The sequence below is a fragment of the Sceloporus occidentalis genome, unplaced genomic scaffold, assembly GCF_023333645.1.
Source record: "Sceloporus occidentalis isolate IW3139 unplaced genomic scaffold, rSceOcc1.0.p SCAF_6, whole genome shotgun sequence".
Classification (NCBI taxonomy): domain Eukaryota; kingdom Metazoa; phylum Chordata; class Lepidosauria; order Squamata; family Phrynosomatidae; genus Sceloporus; species Sceloporus occidentalis.
Window position 1 is genome coordinate 78,794,342 of NW_028316986.1, and position 23,718 is coordinate 78,818,059.

Below are 23,718 nucleotides of genomic sequence, written 5' to 3' on the forward strand. Positions count from 1 at the left end.
ATTGCTGGGGTACATGTATAGGAAAATGCTGTTGCCCTCATGTGTTACTTGTGGGTTTCCCAGAGGTATCTGGCTGTGCTCTGTGAGTAACAGGTTGCAGTACTACGCAGGCCCTTAGTCAGATTCAGAAAGTCTATCCTTATAATGGGCTGCTTCATCTTACACTGTTGGAATGCCACTGACAGACCTGATAAGGCATAGTGCTAAGTACTTGAAACACTAGCTATAGCGTTGGTTATTAAGGTTATTAAACAAATAGGTCATCATAGTTTCAGATACGCTCTCCACATCTAGGCTGAAATCTGTGACGGTAGTTTATCTCACATCGAAGGCTTAGTAAGTCTTTGGAAACACTTTTATCATGATGGCCTGAAGCCAGAGAACTTTCAACTGCTTCCATGTGTCAAAGGGGACTTTGAACTTCTGTTTCTCAGACAAAAGTGCCACATGGCAAATCTTCCTAGAGGGATTCAAAATGAGGAATTTCAAAAACCCTCTCCACACGCTATGACATGGACAGGGATTCATAAATACACTTGTCAGCATTTTTCTCCCATCTGGTAAGATGTCCTACACTCCTCCAGAGACTAAAGAAGAGCAGAAAAACTCCAAGACCTTGTCATACTTTGAAAAGGTTCCAAAAGCAGTGACATGATTTTTTTTAAAAGATGTCTCAGAACTTTGCTGTTGCTCTTCTTCCTTTTACAGGGCTGGAAAAACATGGAAGCCTAAGGCAACATAGTGGTTAAGTAAGACCATGCTTGGAAAGGGTAGTCCTCAATAAATATTAGAATATTCCTCAGTCCATGTAAAAGTGATGTTGCAATGAGTCTTTACAGAAAAATCCCTTGCATGCTTACTCAGCAATCTAACTGTTCAGTCAGGCTTACTCTTAAGTGAGTGTGTACAGGAAAGTGGCATTATGAAACTACACAGTGATGCCTCCATAAGTCACAATATAATACCAGTTACTACATTGTAGTATAGTGCTCTTCATTTTTATTGTCTTCAAAACCTATTAAAATTGACAGTAATGTCCAAGGGAGAGGAGGATTCTGCTTGTGCTAATTACAGCTGTTGTGGCTGCTCATTACACTTAGATTGATTTACCTCTTCAACATGCATATTAAATGAATGTCCATTTGTGTTCTTAAATACATTACTGGGGAGCTCTTACTGTTTTACCAACAGCCTCCTGGGCAGAAGCATTCTATATAACAGAAAGAGAATATTGAAAATCTATGATCAAAACAGAAGACAGATGGCACGTCTCTAAGATTACCAGTAGCCTGCAATGAATGGAAGGAACACCGATCTCCAGATGTGGTGGAAGTACAGCTCCCATTAGTCTTTACTATTGGTTTCCTGGCTGGGGCTGTTGGAAATTGCAGTGCAGTAATATCTGTTACTGTAGTAGATAGTATGTAGACTGTGTGGTGTAGTGTTTTGAGCATTGGACTGTGACTCTGAAGACCAAGGTTTGACTCCCTGCTCAGTCATGGAAATCCAAACTTGGGCAAGTCACACTGACTTAGCCTCAGAGGAAGGGAACATCCCTCTGAACAAATCTTGTTAAGAAAACTCTGTCATGGGGTCCCCTTAGGGTCTCCATAAGTTGGAAACAACTTGAACAGAAAGAGTTTGAGAGTTCCTGCACGGCAGGGGTTGGACTGGATGGCCCTTGTTGTCTCTTCCAACTCTCTGATTCTATGATGGAACCCCAAAACATCTGTTCTCCAACTAAGTGATCCACTAAGAGTCCAACTGTTATTGCTCATAGCACTCTAGAGTATCATGTTGCTTGTTCTAACATAACATTTCCCTAGCCTAGCTAACAATTTGAAGTAAAATGTATAAACAAAGTCTGCTGCTGAGTGTCACGCTGTTTTGCATTAAGTCAATAAGACTAATTAAATTTTATGCCTCTTCCACATTGAATTCATACTCGAGTTATAATTATGAATTGAACATGTCATTTGTATTTAAAGGATATAGCAAGCACTTAACAGTCATATTACCATTTCCAAGCACTACCATAAACATGGTCATGGCAATGTATAAACAAAAGAATTTGTGATTTTTAATAGACGTTCAGCAATCACTTTGCTGGAGAAAGCTACCAAAATGGTTATATATCTATTTCAGGGATTCCTGACTGCAGGGAAAAGCATGGTTATCCTAGATATCCCTAACAGTGTTGAGTTTTGAGGCAATTATATAAAAATCAGTAATAAAACCTACAGCAGGTTGACCGGCCGAATCCAAAGGTTGCTCAACAATGGCTCTTTTTCAGCCTGGAGAAAAGTGACCAGTGGGGTCCCACAGGGCTCTGTCCTGGGCCCAGTGTTACTCAACATCTTTATCAATGACCTGGATGACAGAATTGGGAGCATACTTATCAAATCTGCAGATGACACCAAATTAGGAGGAATTGCTAATACTCCAGAGGACAGGATCAACATTCAAAATGATCTGAATAGACTAGAAAGCTGGGCCAAAGCTAACAAAATGAAATTCAACACAGAGAAATGTAAGGTACTGCACTTAGGGCAGAATAATGAAATGTACAGATATAGGATGGGAGACACATTGCTGAATGAAAGTACATGTGAAAGGGATCTAGGAGTCCAAGTAGACCATAAGTTGAACATGAGTGAACAGTGCAATGCGGCAGCTAAAAAGGCCAATGCAATTTTAGGCTGCATCAATAAAAGTATAGTGTCTAGATCAAGAGAAGTAATTGTGCCATTGTATTCTGCTCTGGTCAGGCCCCACCTGGAATATTGTGTCCAGTTCTGGGCACCACAATTCAAAAAGGACATTGAGAAACTGGAGTGTGTCCAGAGGAGGGCGACTAAAATGGTGAAAGGTCTGGAAACCTTGCCCTATGAGGAACGACTCAGGGAGCTGGGGATGTTTAGTCTGGAGAAGAGAAGGTTAAGAGGTGATATGATAGCCCTGTTTAAATATTTGAAAGGATGTCACATCGAGGAGGGAGAAAGCTTGTTTTCTGCTGCTCCAGAGAACAGGACCCGGAACAATGGATGCAAGCTACAGGAAAAGAGATTCCACCTCAACATTAGGAGGAACTTCCTGACAGTAAGGGCTGTTCTACAGTGGAACACACTCCCTCAGAGTGTAGTGGAGTCTTCTTCCTTGGAGGTCTTTAAACAGAGGCTGGATGGCCATCTGTTGGGGATTCTTTGATTTGGATTTCCTGCATGGCAAAGAGTTGGACTGGATGGCCCGTGCGGTCTCTTCCAACTCTATGATCCTATGATCCATTGTTGCAAGGAGGGCTATGTTGTATTTAGATTTATGATTAGACTCATTCACACTTATACACTGGGAGTATGTAGTAAGCAAGGTTCAGAGATCTTGCCTGATTACATTAGGAGGCAGAATCAGTTAAGCCAGTGGACAAAGTAAATAATAAGAGCTGCTGAATGTCCCTTAACATCAAATTCCCTTTAAGATCCCTCAGAGCTTATAACACCTATGTTAGAATATACTGTAGTACAGACCAAGAAACTTCTTGATTCTTAAATTACAAGCATATTTTAAAATAACTCCTTTTGTACCTTTTCCTGGGCATTATATAGTACTTTAATAAATGTGCCAGAACTTCCAAACAATGGTCCAAATCATACTACAGAAATAATCCAGTTTGAGATGGCTTTGACTGCCCTTGCTCAGTGCTATGGAATTCTAGGAATTGTTTATTGTAGCACCAGAGCTCTCTGACAGAGGCGGCCAAATGTCTCACAAAACTACAGTTCCCAGAATTCCCAAGCATGGGGCCAGGGCAGTTAAAGCAGTCAAAAACTGGATTATTTCTGCGTGGGTTTTGGATCAAACTTTCAAGATAATGCAGAAGATGGCACAATTGACAATGCTTTCAAGATGGTGGGGTATAATTTCCCAAGTCCTTCAGGCAGTTAATAAATGAAAATATTTTACTTATTAAAAGATTTATGCTTTACTTGCTTCAGACCAATTTGAATGTAAATTAGACGTGCAATAATCAAATTAAAGCATGTCATGCAGTCTATCTTATAGACTTGATGCGAAGTGGGAAACTGCCCATCTGTTTGATCTTGTTTACTGGTATTTATTTGAATCGTCATTTTAACTTTGAGGGTAGGTGAGTCCTTAGGTTATAGGGGTTTTATGATATTGTTATTTTGTATTTTAATGTATTTTAATACTGTTTTAATGCTGTAAGCCGCCTCGATCCAATTGGAGAGGAAGGATATAAATAAGTATTATTATTATTATTATTATTATTATTACTACTACTACAGTAACTATATATGTACTGATTTACATAGAAGAGCTTTCTCTATGGCTGCTCTTACACACTCATACAAACCTACCTAGGAATTAGCCCCACTTAAGAGCATGAATCATAGCTGGCACATTAAAATACCTTTATTCAACAAAACACGCAGGGGTAGCTGTGTTGGCCATTTAGTAAATTCAAACAAAAATCCACTAAACAGTGATACCTTTATTGGCCAACCAAAATGTACAATATACTTGCTGCAAGCTTTCGAAGCAGGAGAAAAACCAAGCAGGAGAAAAAAATTGGAGATGTTAGTAAGATGCCTGCATTTTGTTGTTTCTGTCCCTGGTTAAGATGGAATGGGGAAGGTATCTTTAGCAGGCTGGCCCTCCTCCTTCTGGCCATGGCAATTGGGAGATTTTCAAAGTCCAGAAAATTTAAAGTCCATTGCATATCAACAAGGACTCCTCCTTTGCAATCCAATAGGTCTCCATTGGCCTCACAGGAATTCAACTGAAAATAGGCCTCATTCTCACTACCTTTTAAACTGGATTGCAGTTCAGTTTGAACTAGTTCAAACAGTGTTGCCAACAAGCCTGGAAGATAATTCCCGAAAATGTTTGTCCAAAACACACTGAATCCCCCCACATCACACGGAATATTCAATCACAATTCCCGGAAAATTACCATAATAATAATAATAATAATAATAATAATATGATTTATTTGTATACCGCTTTTCCTACGATCAAAGCGGTTTACAGCATACATATGCATATACAACAACAAAGCAAGTAACAAAGTTCAATACAACCATAACAGTAATGCAAAATACAATATTACAATAATACAGATAAAACACAGTTAATAAAAATAAAAAACCCATAGTACTAGCTGATACATGCATACACATACATTAAATATCCAACTCTCCCCCCCCCCCCTCAGCACGCAACACAGTAGCAGAGAAGGATACAATCAATCAATCACTACAACGGTACAGCTAGCAGGAACCCAACCCATCTACCTCCAAGATGTTACACAACTGCGCAGTTGCGCAGACGCGTTAATGTCCATAGGTGGCATCTCTGGGACGGTGCGCAGTTGCGCAAGCAGATACCCGAGCCCAGAGAGCCGCCCGGCCGTAGCAGCAGCCCCAACCACACAGTCCTTGGAGGAAAAAGGGGGCGGGACCTCCAATGATGGCATTGGCCCACCCTTCTCTCCCCCTCAGAGGCCAAGATGGAGTTGGATGCCTTCGGGGAGGGCGCAGTTCCTTTAAGGGAGGCCTGGTGGCATTGGCCCACCCTTCTCTCCCCCTCAGAGGCCATAATGTTAAAATGGCGGATGTTTTGCAAATAAACGTAAACATAATTGAATAAAAATAATTGTAACTTATTTCAACTCTCAAAATCACCATTGAACCAAACAAAGAATCTTTCAGTCCTTTTAAGATATTTATTTTGACATGAAGGGGGTTCAGGAAGCTTTGTGCCAAATAGAAATGTTTTAGGCTGCAACCGCACTGCAAAAATAAATCCAGTTTGACACCCTTTTAATTGCCATGGCTCAGTGCTAGGGAACCCTGGGAATTCTAGTTTTCGGAGACATTTAACCTTCTCTCTCAGCAAACTCTGGTGTGACAACAAATTACAGTTCCCAGGATTTCATAGCACTGGGCCATGGCAGTTAAAATGTGAATGAAGATGCAGCTTGAGTTGGGTCCAAGACACACTGCAGAAATAATCCAGTTTGAGACTGCTTTAACTGCCCTGGCTCAGTGCTAGAGAACCCTGGGAATTGTAGTTTTGTGAGAAAGAGCTCTGGTGCCACAATGAACTACAATTCCCATGCATCTGAGGAAATACGCTTAAGTCTAGGAAAGCTCATGCTGCCAACTTTTCTTTCAGTGAGACTCAAAGGTGCTACAAGATCTCTCTCTCTATCATCATCACCATTATTATCATTATTAAATCCAAATGCAGCTGAAGAACTGGACTTAAATTGGCAACACTGATATCCTGTAGACTCATTCTCTGGGGCTGTGATCTGGAAGCGTGGAGGCAATTCCCTTGTCAAACCAGCGAATCCTGGGAATTGTAGTTTGTTGTGACATGTTGAGACTCTGCTTTTACCGGCAGCCAGGGCTCCATGCATGAAATTCTGGGCTTGGTGGTTTGTTGTGCCCAGAATCCCATCATCGCAGGGAGCCTTGCAGTTAGAAGCAGTGCCAAACTGGATTATTTCTGCAGTATGGATGGCAATGGAAAAGGGAACGAAAAGAGAGCCACAAAACAAAATTCTGGGAAGACAGGGCAGGGATGCCAATTGACCAGGTGCTCTGCCCATGCTCAGAGGCATATTTAATCACTAACACACACACACACACACTCTCAGGGACATCACATTCACATCACACAACCCAAATGGTCCTCACAGTACAACAACGACCCTGAGATAGGGTTGCCATATCCCGCCGGGGGGCGGGACAATCCCGGTTTGGGCGGTGCTGTCCCGGTCCCGGCCCGGTTTGGCGCCCAAACCGGGACGGCCCCGCCCACCGCGGCCACCTCAGGCCCCGCGGCGGCTCCAAGGCCTTGCTGAGGCCTGGGAAGGATCTCCGCGGTTGGAGCTCCAGCCGCGGAGACGCTCCCTCCCGGGCCCCAGCGAGGCCTTGGAGGCAGCTCCGCGGTCGGAGCTCCGGCCGCAGGGTCCTCAAGGCCTCCACGAGGCCAGGAAGGAGGAGGAGGACGCTTCCCCTCGCGGCGATCGCCGCGATGAGGGGCGGCCCCCGCGCCCCTTCCTGGCCTGGGAGGCGGCCTAGGCTCCCTCGCAGGCCGGGAGGAGGAGGAGGAAGCCTGGCACCGTGGCGATCGCCACGGTGCCAAGCTTCCCCGCGCCCCTTCCTGGCCTGGGAGGCGGCCTAGGCTCCCTCGCAGGCCGGGAGGAGGAGGAGGAAGCCTGGCACCGTGGCGATCGCCACGGTGCCAAGCTTCCCCGCGCCCCTTCCTGGCCTGGGAGGCGGCCTAGGCTCCCTCGCAGGCCGGGAGGAGGAGGAGGAAGCCTGGCACCGTGGCGATCGCCACGGTGCCAAGCTTCCCCGCGCCCCTTCCTGGCCTGGGAGGCGGCCTAGGCTCCCTCGCAGGCCGGGAGGAGGAGGAGGAAGCCTGGCACCGTGGCGATCGCCACGGTGCCAAGCTTCCCCGCGCCCCTTCCTGGCCTGGGAGGCGGCCTAGGCTCCCTCGCAGGCCGGGAGGAGGAGGAGGAAGCCTGGCACCGTGGCGATCGCCACAGTGCCAAGCTTCGCCGCGCCCCTTCCCGGCCTGGGAGCCGGCCTAGGCGTCCTCCGAAGCCGGGAGGAGGAAGAGGCCACTGGAACCGCGGCGCGATTCCAAGCGGCCCCTGTTCCTCCTCCCGGCTTGGGAGAGAGCCTAGGCGTCCTCCGAAGCCGGGAGGAGGAGGCCAGGGTTTGAAAATGTAGGACTTTTTCTTTAATTTCCTAGCCAGGAAATTAAAAAAAAAAGTCCTACATTTTCATACCTGGTCCTACATTTGTCCTGGTTTGGAGGTCCTCCATTATGGCAACCCTACCCTGAGAGGTAGGCTTGGGGCACTCTGCCCAAGCTCAGGAATTCAGAAATTCAAATGTCACTCTCAGGCACACACAGAAGTCCACAACATCAAGCCATGATACCATTGTCAACTATTGCCTTTGTGTGCCTTAAAACTTATTTCTTACTTGGAAATCCAAGGCAAGATCCCTCACTCCCTCTGGGCAACAGCCACTTTGCTTTCCCCTGGAGCCTGATAATGCCAAAGGGGGGGCAATCACTGTCCTCTCTCTGATTGGCTGAACTGTTAGTGTGAATGTGATTCCTCCAAACAGTGGGAGTTGGTTGGGCTTGCTCAGTCTTGGCTCTCAGAGGGAGTCATTAGAGAGAGAGAGAGAGAGAGAGAGAGAGAGAGTTTTTTCTCCAGCCCTCTTGGTTGAAAACTGTTACACTCCAAAGGGTTGGTTGCTCTGCAGCAGTCTGGAGATGAAATGGGCCAAAGTCACGGAAAAGGCACTGAAATAGAGCCAGGCGCGAAAATCACACGTTTTTGCGTGAAAGTTGCGAAATTGGCAACACTGAGTTCAAATGACCCTGATTCCCACTTAAATAGATTCACTGGAGCAATTCAGTGAGGGGGGCCATGCACCAGACCCATTTAACCTGAGTCTTTTTGACACTAATTTTTCCCCGAGTCTTTTTCACTAAATCAATTCAGCGCAAGTGTGAACCACAAGCGGGTCGGAATCGATTCAAATTTGCCCTTTGGCTGGCTGGAGCCAAATCATTTTGAATTGATTCATTCCTGAGTGGGAACCACAAGTGGGTTATTTTGATGCCAGAAAGTGCGATCGGGGCAAGTGTAGTGTAAACCATGATCCGATGTCAAATTGATGCATTGATTTGGATCGCACACCAATTTATCTGTAAGTGGGAGTGAGGCCATAATCTAATTTTAACATACAGTACAGATTGCGGTGTGGTGGTTTGAGCGTTCGACTGTGACCCAGGGAAACCAGGGTTCAGATCCCTGCTCAGCCATGGAAGTCCACTGAGTGACCTTGGGCAAGTCACACTCTCTCAGCCTCAGAAACCTCCTCTGAACAAACCTTGCCAAGAAAGCCCCATGATAGTTTTGCCTTAGGGTCGCCATAAGTCAGAAATGACTGAGAGGCACACAACAACAACAACAACATCTAAAAGACAGGCTGGTCTAAGGGGAGTCGTTTTATTTTGTTGGAAGTGTTTTAAGAGCTTTTAAAGAATCTTTTTAAATTGCATTTAATTCTTTTAATTAATTGAAGTATCCATTCTTGTCATACTGCAAAATAGTATGAGCCTTTTTTGATGCACTGTTTTTGGTATGTCTTTAATTGTATTGTTCTTGTAAATTGTGAGCTGCTTTTGAGTCCCAGTTTTGGGGAGAAGGAGCTTGGTTTCTATGCTTTGGCTCTTCTACAGCATTTTTGGACTTATTTTTTTTTTCTTTATTAAAATGGTCTCCAAGCAGTGGTCACAAAACGGTGCCCTTTAAGAGATTTTTTTGGACTTCAGCTCCCAGAAGCCTCAGCCATGTTGGCCAATAGTCTGGGATTCTGGGAGTTGAAGTCCAAAATCCTTTAAAGAGCACCGTTTGGGGACCACTGTACGAACCGCTACGACTCCTTTTCCTTGGTGCGCATGATCAGCGCTCCTCAGGCAGCCAATCAGAGGGCGCGCATCCGCCCCCTCCCTGTCCTAAGTTCCTCCCGGAGGAGACAAGAGGGCGGGATAGAGCGGCCCTTCCTGTTTATGTGGAGGTATATGCTGTATTTCCGCTCAGCGTTCTTCCTCATCCGGAATCAATTCTACGGGGGCGAAGGGGGGAAAAATACCACAAAAAGCAAAGCCTTCTATTAGACACCACAGTATAAGTACATCGGAATCCTGCCGTTCTAGTCTTCGTCCTTCCCCCCCGCCGCTGGGAAATGGTTTGTTTTAACGGTAAGAAGAGTGACGCATGAGCGCGCGCCTCCCCCCGTCGTGTCATGGCTACGTCCAGCGCGCATGCGCAGTGGCTCTTTCGGGGTCTGAAGGGAATTTTTGGTCAATTGACATCGCCTTTATTTGAACCCTGAGCTTGGCTTTCCTGCCTTGGCTCTTCTACAGGGCTTTTTTTTAACTTGTTTTATTATTTATTTTTAGGGGTTTGGGACTTATTTTTATTTATTTAGTTAGTTATATGCCGCCTTTCTTTCTCCCAAGGCGGCTTCCAGAAACCATTAAAACGTTTTACAAAAAGCTCCAAAATATTTTTTCTTAAAAACACCACATTGAAAATACTATAAAAATAGTAATTTTTTTAAAATAAATTACTATACTACTATAATATATAATACTATACACACACACACACACACACACAAATAGTATAAAACTCATTTAAAAAAACGACATAGAAAAGTTAAAAACTGGTGAACACATGTGTTGTTGTGTGCCTCCAAGCCCTTTCCAACTCAGGGGAACCTATCACAGGGTTTTCTTGGCAGGTTTCTACAGAGGGGGCTTGCAATGGCCATCCTCTGAGGCTGAGAGAGCGTGACTTCTTGCTCAAGGTCATGCCCAGTGGGTGCTTGTGGCGCAGACTTGAACCTTGTTCTGCAGAGTCCGAGTCCAGCACTCAAACTGCTATGCCACCCATAATGTACGCTTACATTAAAATCTTTCCCAGCTTAAGCATTACAAAGCTTGCTTAAATGAAGGTGCTGTTGTTGTTTTGCCTGCCGGCAAAAAGAAGGCAGCAGAAGGGGACTCTCAGAAGCCCTATCCAGTTTGACCAACAGTCAGGAATTGTGGGAGCTCAAGTCCAAAATATCTGGAGGGGCTAAAGTTTGGGGGTCTCTGCCATATATAGGGTTGCCAGAGTGAGAACTAGAAAGGTGGCATAGAAATGAAATACGCTCATCCCTCCACCTTTGCAGCTTTGACTTTTGCGATTTTGATTATTCACGGATTTTATTAATATGTTCTCTCTAGGAATATCTAGGTCCTCCGGCGCAACTCTCTGTGTTCAACTTCAACCAAAAGTCGCACTGAAGGACCTAGAGATTCCTAGAGAGAACACTCCACTAGACATCTGTAGCTCCTCCAGCGCAATTCTGTGGTCAATGTCTGGTGGATGTTGACCACAGAATTGCACTGGAGGGCCTAGAGATTCCTAGAGAGGTGTTCTCTCAGGTAAAACATTGGCGTTTTTGTTATTTGTGGTTTTCCCACATTCATGGGGGTCCTGTGCCCCTAACCCCACCCCATAGGGATGAGTCTAAGTAAATACCTGGCAGTGGGTTGGACTGGATGGCCCTTGTGGTCTCTTCCAACTCTGTGATTCTATGACATAAATATAAATAAAGTGTATTTCAACAGGTGTTGTTTCTTACCTGGTTGCATGACAAGCAACACCTCATGAAATGCATTTTATTTATATTTATATCATAGAATCATAGAGTTGGAAGAGACCACAAGGGCCATCCAGTCCAACCCACTGCCATGTATTTACTACCATGAATGCTACAGGAGCCTTCTCCTGTTTTCACTCTTGTAATCCTAATCCAATAAAAGATGGGGGAGGGGGGAATGTGTGCTTGTGGCTGCTGCCACACTGCAGAAATAAAGCAGTTTGACATTACTTTTAACTTTCATGGCTCCGTCCTATGGAATCCTGGGATTTGTCGTTTGGATGGGGCACCAGAGCTCTTTGACAGGGAAGGCTAAATATAGAAGCAGAGCCTTCCCTCCAGTTCATCTGGTGCCATCCGGCAATGGAGGCAGAGATCATGCAGGACCAGCTCCATCGGGCTCAGCCTCAGTTAAGAAGCTGAGCCCTCCCTCCAGTCCATCTGCCTTGGTCCAGGCCTCAGAGGGAGAGAAGAACTGCTGGACCTGATCCCTTTCCCTACCACCATTCACTTCTTCCTTTGTGTTGTGTCTTTTTAGATTATAAGCCTGAGGGCAGGGAACCATCTAATTAAAAACAATAATAATTGTAAGCCGCTCTGAGAGCCATTAGGACTGAATGGCGGGGTATGAATACTGTAAATAAATAATAATATCTTTCAAAACTACAAATCCCAGAATTGAGCCATGACAGTTAAGAGTGGTGTCAAACTGCTTTATTTCTGCAATGTAGCACAGCCTGTGTGATTAACAATTGACAATCCATAAGCAGCTCTGGGAGCTTTTGTGGATGAAGAGTGGGGTATAAATACACTAAATAAATAAATGTCTCAAGACAAGTGGCATTTACATCTTTCACACCCGGTGGGTTAAATGCCTTATTTTTAGGAGAGGGAGCCCATCCGTGAGAGATGAGGCATTGAATGCTCAGCAGTTTGCATCCCAGGCTGCCTCACCCTTGGTGGAAGGACTGCTCACGTATGCACAGAGCGAGGTATGGTGTAGACGTGAAAGCTTAGATGAGACGTGAAAGCTTCATACTCTACAGCCCTACCTTACTTGAAGGAGCTTGTATTCACATTGACACTGGACCACTATGATCTTCAATTCCTAATTCTGAGGCAACACGCATGCTACATTAAGATTGCCAAGTTTTCAAAATACAGTGGGCCTTTGTTATCCACTGGACAGGGACTTAGCCAAGGGGGGGGGTTCTTGGGGTCCGGATCCCCCCTTCCGTTAGATAAAATGAATGGTGTGTGCTGCTGCGCCGCCACACCCAAGCCCCATTGTAATGGTGGCACTTAGTCTGGACCCCTCCCTTCCCAAAATCCTGGCTACATCCCTGCGCTGGATTTGGTTCTAAGACCTCCCATGGATACCAAAATCCATGGAAACTCAAGTCCCATTCAATACAGTGGCATAGTAAGATGGTGTCCCCTGTATAAAATGGCAAAATCAAGGTTTTGCTTTTTGGAATGTATATATTTAAAAAATATTTTCAAACTGTGGATGCTTGAATCCGTGGATAAAAAATCCGTGAATAAAGAGGGCTGAGTGTGCTAATAATAATGGTCAGGGTTGACTTCTCTGTTTTTATGAAACTCCCTACTTAGTTTGGGTCCTAAGATTCCGGAGGTCGCGCCAAAGCCACACTCCATTCCTAAGCACTGGAGTGCAGCTTTGGTGCAGCTTCCGGATTCTTAGGGTGCATGCATCATTTAAACAGCATACCTCCAAAGAGACCCGAAGCAGCTTTATTTTGGCAGTCTGTAACAGGCCTTAGTTTCTTTTACTAAGGGACATCCGCCATCTGTATAAAGGATAAGCTTTCTAGCCTTCAAATAAAGTGCTTCTCTTATTTATGTCCTTGAAATAAGAGACATCTGGCAACTTAGGTCACATACTTTTGAACACTGTACAAATAGTAAGTTATTTAGAGAGTGAATTAAAAACAAGCCACTTCTGGTGAACTAACAGTACATGCAAATATCTTCATAATGCTGTTGCTTCCTCTTTGGAAATTACATCCATGAGCAAGTGTGGTATCATGGTCTGAGGACTGGACTACAGCTTTGGAGACCAAGGTTCAAATGCCTGCTTTGTGTCCTTGGCTAAGTCACATACTCCTCAGCTTCAGAAAATCCCATGACAAGGTTGCCCTAGTGAAATGACTTGAAAGCACAGAACAGCAATATGTAATTATGCATACAGTTCCCAAGCCCTGTTTTTGTATTTGTAAAATATCTGAATATAGAAATCTGTTCTAATATATTGCTTTATTTCAGGTATTTTGTAACTGGGAAGAATTTAAATTTTCATCCATGGCTGCATCAAGAGGAGTGGCTTCGTTTCGTCTGCCACCTCTTCCGACAATTGGAGAGATTATTAAATTATTTAAACTCCGAGCTGAAAAACAGCTGTCCCAGAACTTTCTTCTGGATTTGAGACTTACAGGTTAGCTTTTGTAAGACCCCCTGTAGTTCCTTATGTATTTGGGACCAAAAACTTTGAGCTATAGAGCAGGACCACCACATATGAAGAAAAGTTCCCTTCTCTTTTTTACACTTCCAGCACTGATTTTGATTATTTTGGTTTATTTTTGCCAATTTAGCCGGTGTAAAATGCCATCTATGCTGCATCTTATAAACATTTCCTCTCATGTTGTAATTCAGCATAAGTTTTATTTTCTTCTTCCAGATCCCTTCCCATTCTTCCATATGGATTGTTTCTCCCAAATCCAGAGTTGGGGCATTGTCTCCACATGATGCACGCCCCAACTCCTCCCCAGGGGTGTGTGATGCCATGCGCCGCTCCACATGGCACGCGGCATCACGGTGCTCCTCTGGTGCTGCGTCCACATGATGCAGCTCCAAAGGAGAGCCTTAAAGCCATAGCTATTGCGTCCTTTCCAGAGTAAAAAGCGGCTCCTTTTTGCACCCTGGAAAGGCCAGATCGGGACTATGGCGTGTGCTTGCCACAGCCTCGATCTGGCTCAGCTGGAGGCGGCTGCAAGCTGCCCCTTAGGGATGGTCTGCACAGCCTCTGAGTTGACTAGAAGCAAACAAGACAAATGCTTATATTGTGTAATTCATGCTGGAATAGTACTGTTACTTGCATTGAATTTGACTCTTTGGCACTCTTTCACACACACAAAATAACTATTTAAAAATTAACCCACTATTCTAACTTTCTTAGACTTTAATTATTTTTCAACTCAGTACTGGAAATCCTTTAAATGCTAGTACTAGAGCTTGCAAAATTACTTTTAGAATTTTTTAAAAAAATAATCGTAGTTAGAAAATAACCTCTGAGTTTAGTTACTTTTCAAAAATTCAAACTGTAATAGCATCTATGTACTTCCCAGTTTCTCACAAATAATTCCTTTTATGTAACTTTGCAATGAGAGCCAATGTGGCATAGCGGTTTGTGTATTGGGCTACAACTCTGGAGACCAAGGTTTGATTCCCAGCTCAGCCATGAAACCCACTGGGTGACCTTGGGCAAGTTACATGCTTTCAGCCTCGGGAAGTCAATGGCAAACCTCCTCCAAACAAATCTTGTCACTGAAACCCCATAATAGGTTTGCTATAAGATCGCCATAAGTCATAAATGATTAGAAGGCACAGAACAACAACAAAAAACTTTGAAATAATCTGTATGCAAAAGCCAGTGGCTTGTTGTACAAAGCACATCTAAGTAGAGTACGATAGCATTAAAAATGCTGCCATTTGGCCGTCGCCGTGCTAGGGTTAGGGACCGTGCGGTTGGTGCGTGGTCCCTAACCCTAGAATTGGCGGTGGCGGGGCACTTCGGGACCGTCTGTCCCGCGCCATAGTTTAGGAAAGAGCATTTAGAATATTCAGCCAGAGAGCTCTTAAGCCTCACTGAACTACAAATCCCAAAATGCAACAGCAGGCAGGCACAGTATTTAAAGCGACCTAGTCCCATTTTAAGACTATAAAGGAGCACGAGGAAGAGCAGCATGGACAGACTTCAGGGACAGAGCAGGGAAGCCTGAATGTTCCACCAGAGGGAACAGTCGCTGCTAAGCCTCAGAGCAGGCATGTGGTCGTAGTGGGGGACTCCTTGCTGAGGGGTACAGAAGCAGTGATTTCTAGGCCTGACAAGATGTCTCAAGAGTTGTGTTGTCTCCCTGGGGCAAAGATCCGTGATGAGACAGACAGGCTGACAAGACTGGTCAAATCTACTGACCAATACCCCTTCCTTTTGGTCCACGTGGGAACCAATGATACTGCAAGACACAGCCTTCAGAACATCAGAAGGGATTACAAGGCTCTTGGTAGGAAGCTGAAATAAATGGATGCACAAGTTGTCATCTTGTCTCTTCTGCCAATTGAAGGGCATAGTCCAGGAAGGCAGAGGAAAATAGCAGATGTAAACAACTGGCTCCACAGATGGTGCCACAGCTGTCATCTCAAATAGTTACGATGGCCAGGAGTGCTTGGTACGAACTTTGATTTATATGCCAACTGCACCCCTACCTGGACCAAAAGGACCTTGAAGCAGTAGTGCATGCTCTGGTAATCGCTCATCTTGATTTCTGTATTGCGCTCTACATGGGGCTACCCTTGTACCAAGTTTGGAAGCTTCAAATGGTGCAAAACGCGGCAGCCAGATTGGTCACCGATTCTTCAAGGTTTGACCATGTAACACCATCTTCACTGGCTGCCGATCTGCTTCCGGGCACAATACAAGGTGTTGGTTATTACCTTTTAAGCCCTACATGGCTTGGGCTTGAGTTACTTACAGGAACGCCTACATAATCCACCCCCCACTCTCAGAATATCAGGGAAGAACTTACTGGATTCAGAAATGACCAGACTTGCTTCAACTTCCCTAAGAACTTTCACTGTAGCTGCTCCTAGATTATGGAACAGTCTCCCAGAATAGATCCGTTTTACTACCTCCTTGGAGACTCAGGAGGGCAGTTAAGACGGATCTCTTCCAACGAGCATACCCACTTGACTCTATGAGATACATGGATCCTCGTTTGATTAGGATTGGAATACCTTACTCCCACTGTCGCCTTCGATAATTGTTTTTTTAATTATTAAACTGTTTAATTGTTATATGTTTTTATATTTCATTGACCAGATCTGTAATCGTATATTTATACTAGGCTGTAATCCCGCCTCCATCCACCCAGGAGAGATGGGAAAATATGAATTACATTTTTATTTATTATTATTATTACATTAACAGTCAGAAGTGCCACAGCTCTGCCCATTGGCCACCAGCTGATCTTTAACCTTCTCCCACTATCCTCTTCTTTTGGTCTTTGTTGCTGACTTTATCATCCATCTACTTTTCTTTTTATGCTTTACTCTCCTCCTGTCCACTTCACTGTCATCTCAACACCCACAGTGGAAATTAAGTTGTAGCATGAACCAGTATTTCAACCATTTGGCAAGTCCACCACCACAGTTTAATGAGGCTACATACCTGTAACAAGAAATAACCTAAAGTTATTCATACCACAAAAGGAGTGGTGCCACTCTTGTTAAACTATAGACAATATTGTGTGCTGTCAAATTGTTTCTGACTTATGGCTACCCTAAGGTGACCTCATCACAGGGTTTTCTGGAGCTGAGAGTGTGTGACCCGCCCAAGGCTACCCAATAGGTTTTCATAATGGTGTTATATTACTGAGCGATGATGAAGCAACTATAAGTAGCTTTCTTTGGAACAATTAGTTCCAGTCTTGAGACTACTGAATCATTGATTGTAACAGAATAACTAGCCAAAGGTGTAAGATCAGAGGAAGAACACAACTGAAGCTGTTTACTATATTATCTGAAAGCTGCCTGGCTGGTGGCAGTACATTGTTTTAGTTTTGTATGGAATGTATACTTATGCAATTGTACTCATGCAGCCATGATGCAAGGAAATTGGAAAGAAGAAAAGGGCAAGTTAGGCAGGCACCAGCTCATTTTTGGCAGGGAAGGGATATGTTGACAGCTGCAAACTTCAGTGCTGGGAGTATGTCTTTTCTGTCCAGCCCTTTTTTAATATTAAAAATATGATTAAATTGGCCACTTTGAAAGAAAATCAGCTATTGGACCCTAATCTTCAATGCTTATCTAGTCTGGTTGAGAGCCCTGTACCCATTTCTTGCTGAAAATCCCTACCTGCCCCCACCTACACTGTTTGTTCTCTCTTTGCTGTTTACAGCAAATACTGCCATAGGAGGCAAATGGCAGCCAAAGAGACATTTTTTAATCAGGAAATGGGTCTGTAACTCATTTGGATTTGGAACACTGCTTGTGACTGCATTTTCTCAACAACAACAAAAAGTAGTTAAGCATTATTTTCAAAACACATGTTCTTGAAGCACTGGTTCATTGCAATGTGAATATTTTAAGTCACCAGCCATAATTTACTTCTACAAATAATATCAAATACTTCATCAAATACAAATGTACTGCTATGACCATGGAGGGAGATAAAAACAGGCATACCCAGTTCCATCGTGCCAAGGCCCAGCACTTGAAGAAAGGCCTTCCATCCATCCCAGTTGCCACTGCTGTGACTGCAGAAGACAAGGAAAGAAGGCAGTATCCCCTGGACTTAATCTTCTCCCCATTCCCATTCCCCGTTCCTTTTGTGTCATGTCTTATTTAGAATATAAGCCTCAAGGCAAGGAGCTGTCAAAATAACAATTTGTAAGCTTCCCCGGCAGCCATTTTGTCTGAAAACTGGAGTAGAAGTACTCTGAATAAATACTGATTATTTCCCCTAGTACACTGTTACGTGAGATAGCATTATTGCAGATGTTGGGGTTTGAGCACATGAGCTCCAGTATGCAAAACCTAAAGTGTGACAGTTTTCATAATTCTTGGGTTTTGATATTTAAACAGCTGCTCATTGTGTATTGCTTTTTTCTCCCTCTACTTAACTCTTGTAGTATTTATTTTTTACTAAGCTAATGAATATGGAAAAAAGCTGTACCTAGACATCTAATACATCCTTGTTTCATCTTAATTCTCTTCCCTCAGAATATTAATTTTAATGGGTTCATATCAGTATTTATTTATTTTTCTGGTACAGAAGCTAGTTGGCTGTTCTGGCAATCAACATAATTTTTTAAAACAGACTGCAAAAGCAAAGTCACTATTAATATGTTTTTTTAAAAAAAAAGTGTGAAAGGGTTTATGCCTTTTAAATATTCCCTTAAGGCATAGGCATTACTGCAAATGAACAAGAGAATTCTAACACTCTGTCTCCTTGTTTATATATTAAACACAGTGTAGTTCAGTCTGCACAAAGAAAGACAAGTAGATGCAAGTCTTTGACTATTCTGTTCCATAAATTTTCCAGGTTTTTTATTTATGATGCTTTTTCATGTCTGTTTTTAGATTAAGTTGTTATTGGTTGAATTGGAGGCATAGGTCCAAAACATACTGCAGAAATAATCCAGCTTGAGACTGTTTTGACTGCCCTGGCTCAGTGCTAGGGGATTCTGGGAACTGTAGTTCTGTGAGATATTTAGCCTTCTCTATCAGAGAGCTCTGCTACAATAAATTACAGTTCCCAGGATTCCCTAGCACTGAGTCAGGGCAGTTAAAGCGGTCTGAAACTAGATTATTTCTGCAGTGTGTTTTGGACCATAGTTACACACTGATTTAGATGCACATATGTTGATTTCAGTGGGACTTATTTCTAGGTTAGCTTGTACAGGATTGTGAATTTAATAAACTTTATGCAGAAGATGAAGAAGAAAAGCTATGGCTATGTATCGTTTTCTTTCAGATAAGATAGTGAGAAGTGCTGGCAGCCTGAAAGATGCATATGTGTGTGAGGTGGGCCCTGGTCCAGGAGGAATCACAAGAGCCATTTTGAATGCTGGTGTTGCAGAACTTCTGTTAGTTGAAAAAGATCCTCGTTTTATTCCTGGACTTCAGGTATCCAATAATACCTCACAATCGCCTTCTGATAAATGGCAGTGTTACAAGTTAAATTGTTTATATGTATCCCTTTAATATCTACATTTCTAACATTATAGCATTTGTATGCATTTCAGTTATTATGTTCCAAGTCAGTTGTAATCCTGTTTACTCAAAAATGAGTCCCAGTAGTTTTAGTAGACAACACTTAGTAAATATTTTTGGGGTCTACCCTTAATCAAAAATATTGAACACTTTATTTGTGCTCTCTGTGTAATCCTTTGAATATCATCTGCCTTGTTATGAGAGAGATGTCTACAGTGGGCCCTTGGTATGTGCTGTGGTTTGGTCCCAGAACCCCCATGGATACCAAAATCCATGGATGCTCAAATTCCCTTGTATACATTGGTGTAGAAAATGGTGTCCCTTATATAAAATGGTAAAATCTAATCCTTTAGGCAGCAGAGCACAATCTTGTACCAACCTACTTCATCTAACCTCTCACTACATTTGCATTTGCTGTGAGCAATGAACAGTTATTCCTTCTATTCAGCTAACTGAATAGAACGCGGCCATGTAACGCTCCCCCCACAGACATATATAAGCGATGACTCTGCCCACCGTTATTATATTATCGTATTATTGTTTTTAGATTTTATAGTTTGTACATTTAATGGATAGAATTGTTTAATCCTTTTTTAAGGGGGGGAATTGTATATATTGTATTTTTTAAAGGTTGTATGCCGCTTTGATTGTGGTAACTTTAATATAAATTAAAGTTTTATTATTTATTTATAACTGTAACTCCACTGAAATCCATTTCAGTGTGAATTTTACTTGAGATGAAGCCCTGTTGAACTCAATGGGCCTTAACCTTTGGGCAAAGATACATTGGGTTGTGCTGTTTTAAAACTTGCATATATTTACTTGTGCCATTCAGGAATGACTGAGCACTAGAAGGATCAAGAACATGTATCATTAAGAGTGATGGTATTCTAACCAGGAAAGTGGGGGGGGGGGGGGGGGGATGAATAACCATGGCTTTCATGTTTGAATATCAGTGTGAGTGAAGGCCCCAGACAAACACACAGTTTTACACTTGAAATGGGAGAATGAGTCAGCCTTTGGTTTGAGCAACAAGCTTTCATGACTGCAGTTACCATGCTTATGTTACATGCTTCAGTATTTTCTAGTAGTTGGCATTTCCGACTGTTGAATGAGAATAAATAGTATTTAGTATTTGTTATGAAATTTGAAGAGCTATTCAGTATTATCTACAACAGAGCAAAAAAGGATTTCAAAATTCAAATTCTCTTGATTTTGTCAAATTATTTAAAAAATAAAATACAAACTGCCTTTTTGCTTTGCAGTCTTTGGGCATGCACTTATAGTTCAGCTTCTCTAGTGCAGATTCCAGATAAGTCCATTCTGTAATGATAAGTTAAATACTTTTCATTAATTTGGATCAAACATTTTTCTGATATAGTGGTAGTAGTATTTTTTGTTGTTATTGAAATGAATTTTTATTTAATATGCCGTTTCCTTTTTGAAAACCTGGGCTCAGAGTGGCTTACAAATTAAAATAAACAAAATGTAGTTAAATTACAGAAAAAATATCACGAAAATATAATTAAACTCTTAGTAACATTGAAACATATTTATATTATGTTTTATTTATCTAAAAAATACTTTTTCCTCTTTTTTAAAAAAATAATAGATGCTGTCAGATGCAGCTCCGGGGAAAGTTCACATTGTTCATGGAGATATTTTAACGTATCAGTTGGATAAAACATTTCCAAAGCACCTTGAGAAGAACTGGGAAGATGGTCAGTGTGCTAGAATTACAGTTGTTCAAACAAACCTTTTGATCATAGCATTCCTGGTTCCCCCCTTCCCCCTGCCCTAGTCCTTTTTATGAGAAGGGATGTTTTGTGTGTGCTGGACACTATGGTGAACTAGAGAAGATTTTTAAAAACTTATTTTAATGATGTTGATGGTTGTGGGGTTTTTTGGGGGGGTTGTTTTGCTTTCATTTTTGTTATGCTTAGGGTTTTTGTGTTTTTGTTGATTTGTTTGTTTCATTTGCTTTTTGTCTGTTTTTAGTAAACTGACACTAAACCAAAGAGGCAATTATAAATGTTAGTTACAAAATCATAAAGTTAAAAAACACATTAATTTCCCCCCAAAACATGAGAAAACACTTCTCTAGAAATCTCTGGGTCCTTCAGGGCAACTCTTTGGTCAACATCTGCCCGAGGTTGACCATAGAATTGCACTGGAGGACCTACAAATGCCTAGGCAAGTGTTCTCTCTAGGTACCTCTAGGTCCTTCACTGTGACTTTTGGCAGACGTTGACCAGAGAGTCATGGTGAAGGACCTAGAGATTCCTAGAGATAACATATCAATCAAATCCCTGAATAATCAAATCCGTAAAAGGGAAAGCCACAAATGTGGAGGGATGACTGTAGTCCCTCCCCCTAGCAACCTGGGAATGCCCTCAATCCAGTTTCAGCATTTCCAGAAATTTTACATCTCTAATTTTTTCCTGTTTTCAACTAGAGATCTATTTGTTTTTCTAGTGTTTTTCCTGATTACTTTTATTTTGTTATTATTAACATTGTCAGTTACCCCATATCTTTTGAAACAAATAATTTTATTGCTTTTGTTACTTTTTTTTTTTTCAATTATTTTTAAAACTATTTTATTGTATCTGTTTTTTATTTTTAAATTGAATAGAGGTGTAAAAGATTTCTTAAGTAATACTTTTTGAGAAGAAAGTAAAAGACTCTATTTCAGTCATTTTGTTCTCTAGAAACAAATAAGAATAATAATGGATCCAATTTTGTAGCCATAAATCATAATAAATAATTTTAATAGCATCTTTGGGATTTTCTAGGACTCTAGTGCAGTATGTATATATGTATGTATTGTATATTAGAAGAGGTAGGGATGGAGTAATTGATCCCATTAAGTTTGGAGAGTATACATGAAGTATAGCAGATTGAAAGCAAATTTGGGTTGGACTGAGCCCACCACAATGGGCCCTTGGATTGATTCCAAGAGCCCCGCCCCCCCGCCCCTGTGGATACCCAAATCTGCATATGCTCAAATCCTGTTATACACAACAGTGTAGTAAAAATGTGTGCTTTATATAAAATGGCAACCTCAAGAGTTGCTTTTCAGAATTATTGTTATTTTTTTGAATATTTTCAAGCCATGGATGGTTTAATATGTGGATACAGAGTATGTGGATAAAGAGGGCAGACTGTACTATGCATTTCTTTTATGCATAGTATATTATGTCATAATCAAATGACAACGAATGACTCATGCATGCTTTGTGTATAATAAAAATGTGTGTTGTTCTCATCATAGAGAGTTGCTTATTTTAGATTATTACTTTTTGTTTCCTTATAGATCCACCCGATATACATATTATTGGAAATTTGCCTTTTAGTGTCTCAACTCCTCTAATAATCAAGTGGCTTGAGAATATATCCAGAAGAGATGGACCTTTTCGTTATGGTAGAATACAGATGACTCTGACATTTCAGAAGGAAGTTGGAGAGGTAGACTTGCCTATTGCCCAATTTAAAATGGTTCAGACATAAAAAGCTAAAATATATAAATGAGTAAATTTTATATGAGACTTCACGTCTGTGTTATTGGGCCTTTAGTATGCTGTAAATTTTGGTGTGTTGCACTCTCCAGTGTTAGCATGTCTATTTAGTTATCTCACAATCTGTGGTGAATAATGTTTCCTATCCAGATTTATCCTGCATGTTTGTCTTCACGTTTCATGTTTGTCTGTTTTGTCCCTACATTTTGCTGATTTTGGGATCAAAATACATCCATGGAACTATTGCCACTTTTATTGACAATATTATACTAAGGGTAATCCATTTCTGATTCCCTCAGTAGCATTTTAACAAGACGTTGACAAAAACCCAAGTGACATCTGTCAAACACTGCAAAGCTTCCACTTTAACTGTCATGGCTGCATCCTGTGGGATTCTGGGCTTTGTAGCTTGGTGCTGCTTAGAGTTCCCTGCTAGAAAGTTCTGCTCTCTTCCTCTCCAACACTAGTGTTTTCTAGCAGAGATTTCTAAATCCATCTCCAAACTAAAAGTCCCATAATTCCTTATGATGAATGACAATTAAAGTTATATCAAACCACTGCTATAAATGTGCAATGTGGATACAACCTGTGAGTGTCAGAATATGACAGTGAATCTGTTCACATGCTTTGGGTGCTGGAAAGGTGAAGATCACCCTTAGGTTCCCAGGGTGCATTTCTATTGGGGAAAAAGGTACCCTCTAAAAGTAACATGGACAAGAAATTGATCCCTGGGATTGGAATACTCCGCCGTGCATCTCTGTTTTATTGTGTTTCTTTCATCCAGTCACATGTGTGCATACATCTGCAAATGGAGGAATACCACTCAACTTTGCTCAGTTGGACATTTTTCAAGAGCAGGACTCTGCAGTCTAGAGTTTTTCTGTGTAGAGTATCCATCATGCTCTATTCTAGGATTTCTTCTG

General features: G+C 42.1%; 1 protein-coding gene across 5 annotated transcripts in view; it reads left to right on the top strand.

Annotated features, from left to right (window-relative positions):
• Nucleotides 1–9,613: 9,613 nt before the first annotated feature.
• LOC149310981 (mitochondrial dimethyladenosine transferase 1-like) overlaps nt 9,614–23,718 on the top strand; it is a 36,973-nt gene continuing 22,868 nt past the window's right edge. Inside the window, exons 1-5 of one of the 5 annotated variants that reach the window (XM_089530145.1) lie at nt 9,614–9,819; nt 13,557–13,725; nt 19,042–19,193; nt 20,893–21,001; nt 22,594–22,745. In XM_089530145.1, coding sequence (XP_089386271.1) covers nt 13,593–13,725; nt 19,042–19,193; nt 20,893–21,001; nt 22,594–22,745 — 546 coding nt within the window. In that variant the 5' untranslated portion in view covers nt 9,614–9,819; nt 13,557–13,592. Of the gene's footprint in view, nt 9,820–12,187; nt 12,263–13,556; nt 13,726–19,041; nt 19,194–20,892; nt 21,002–22,593; nt 22,746–23,718 lie in introns of those variants that run through there. The other 4 variants (XM_089530146.1, XM_089530143.1, XM_089530144.1 and 1 more) reach the window with 4 other exon arrangements.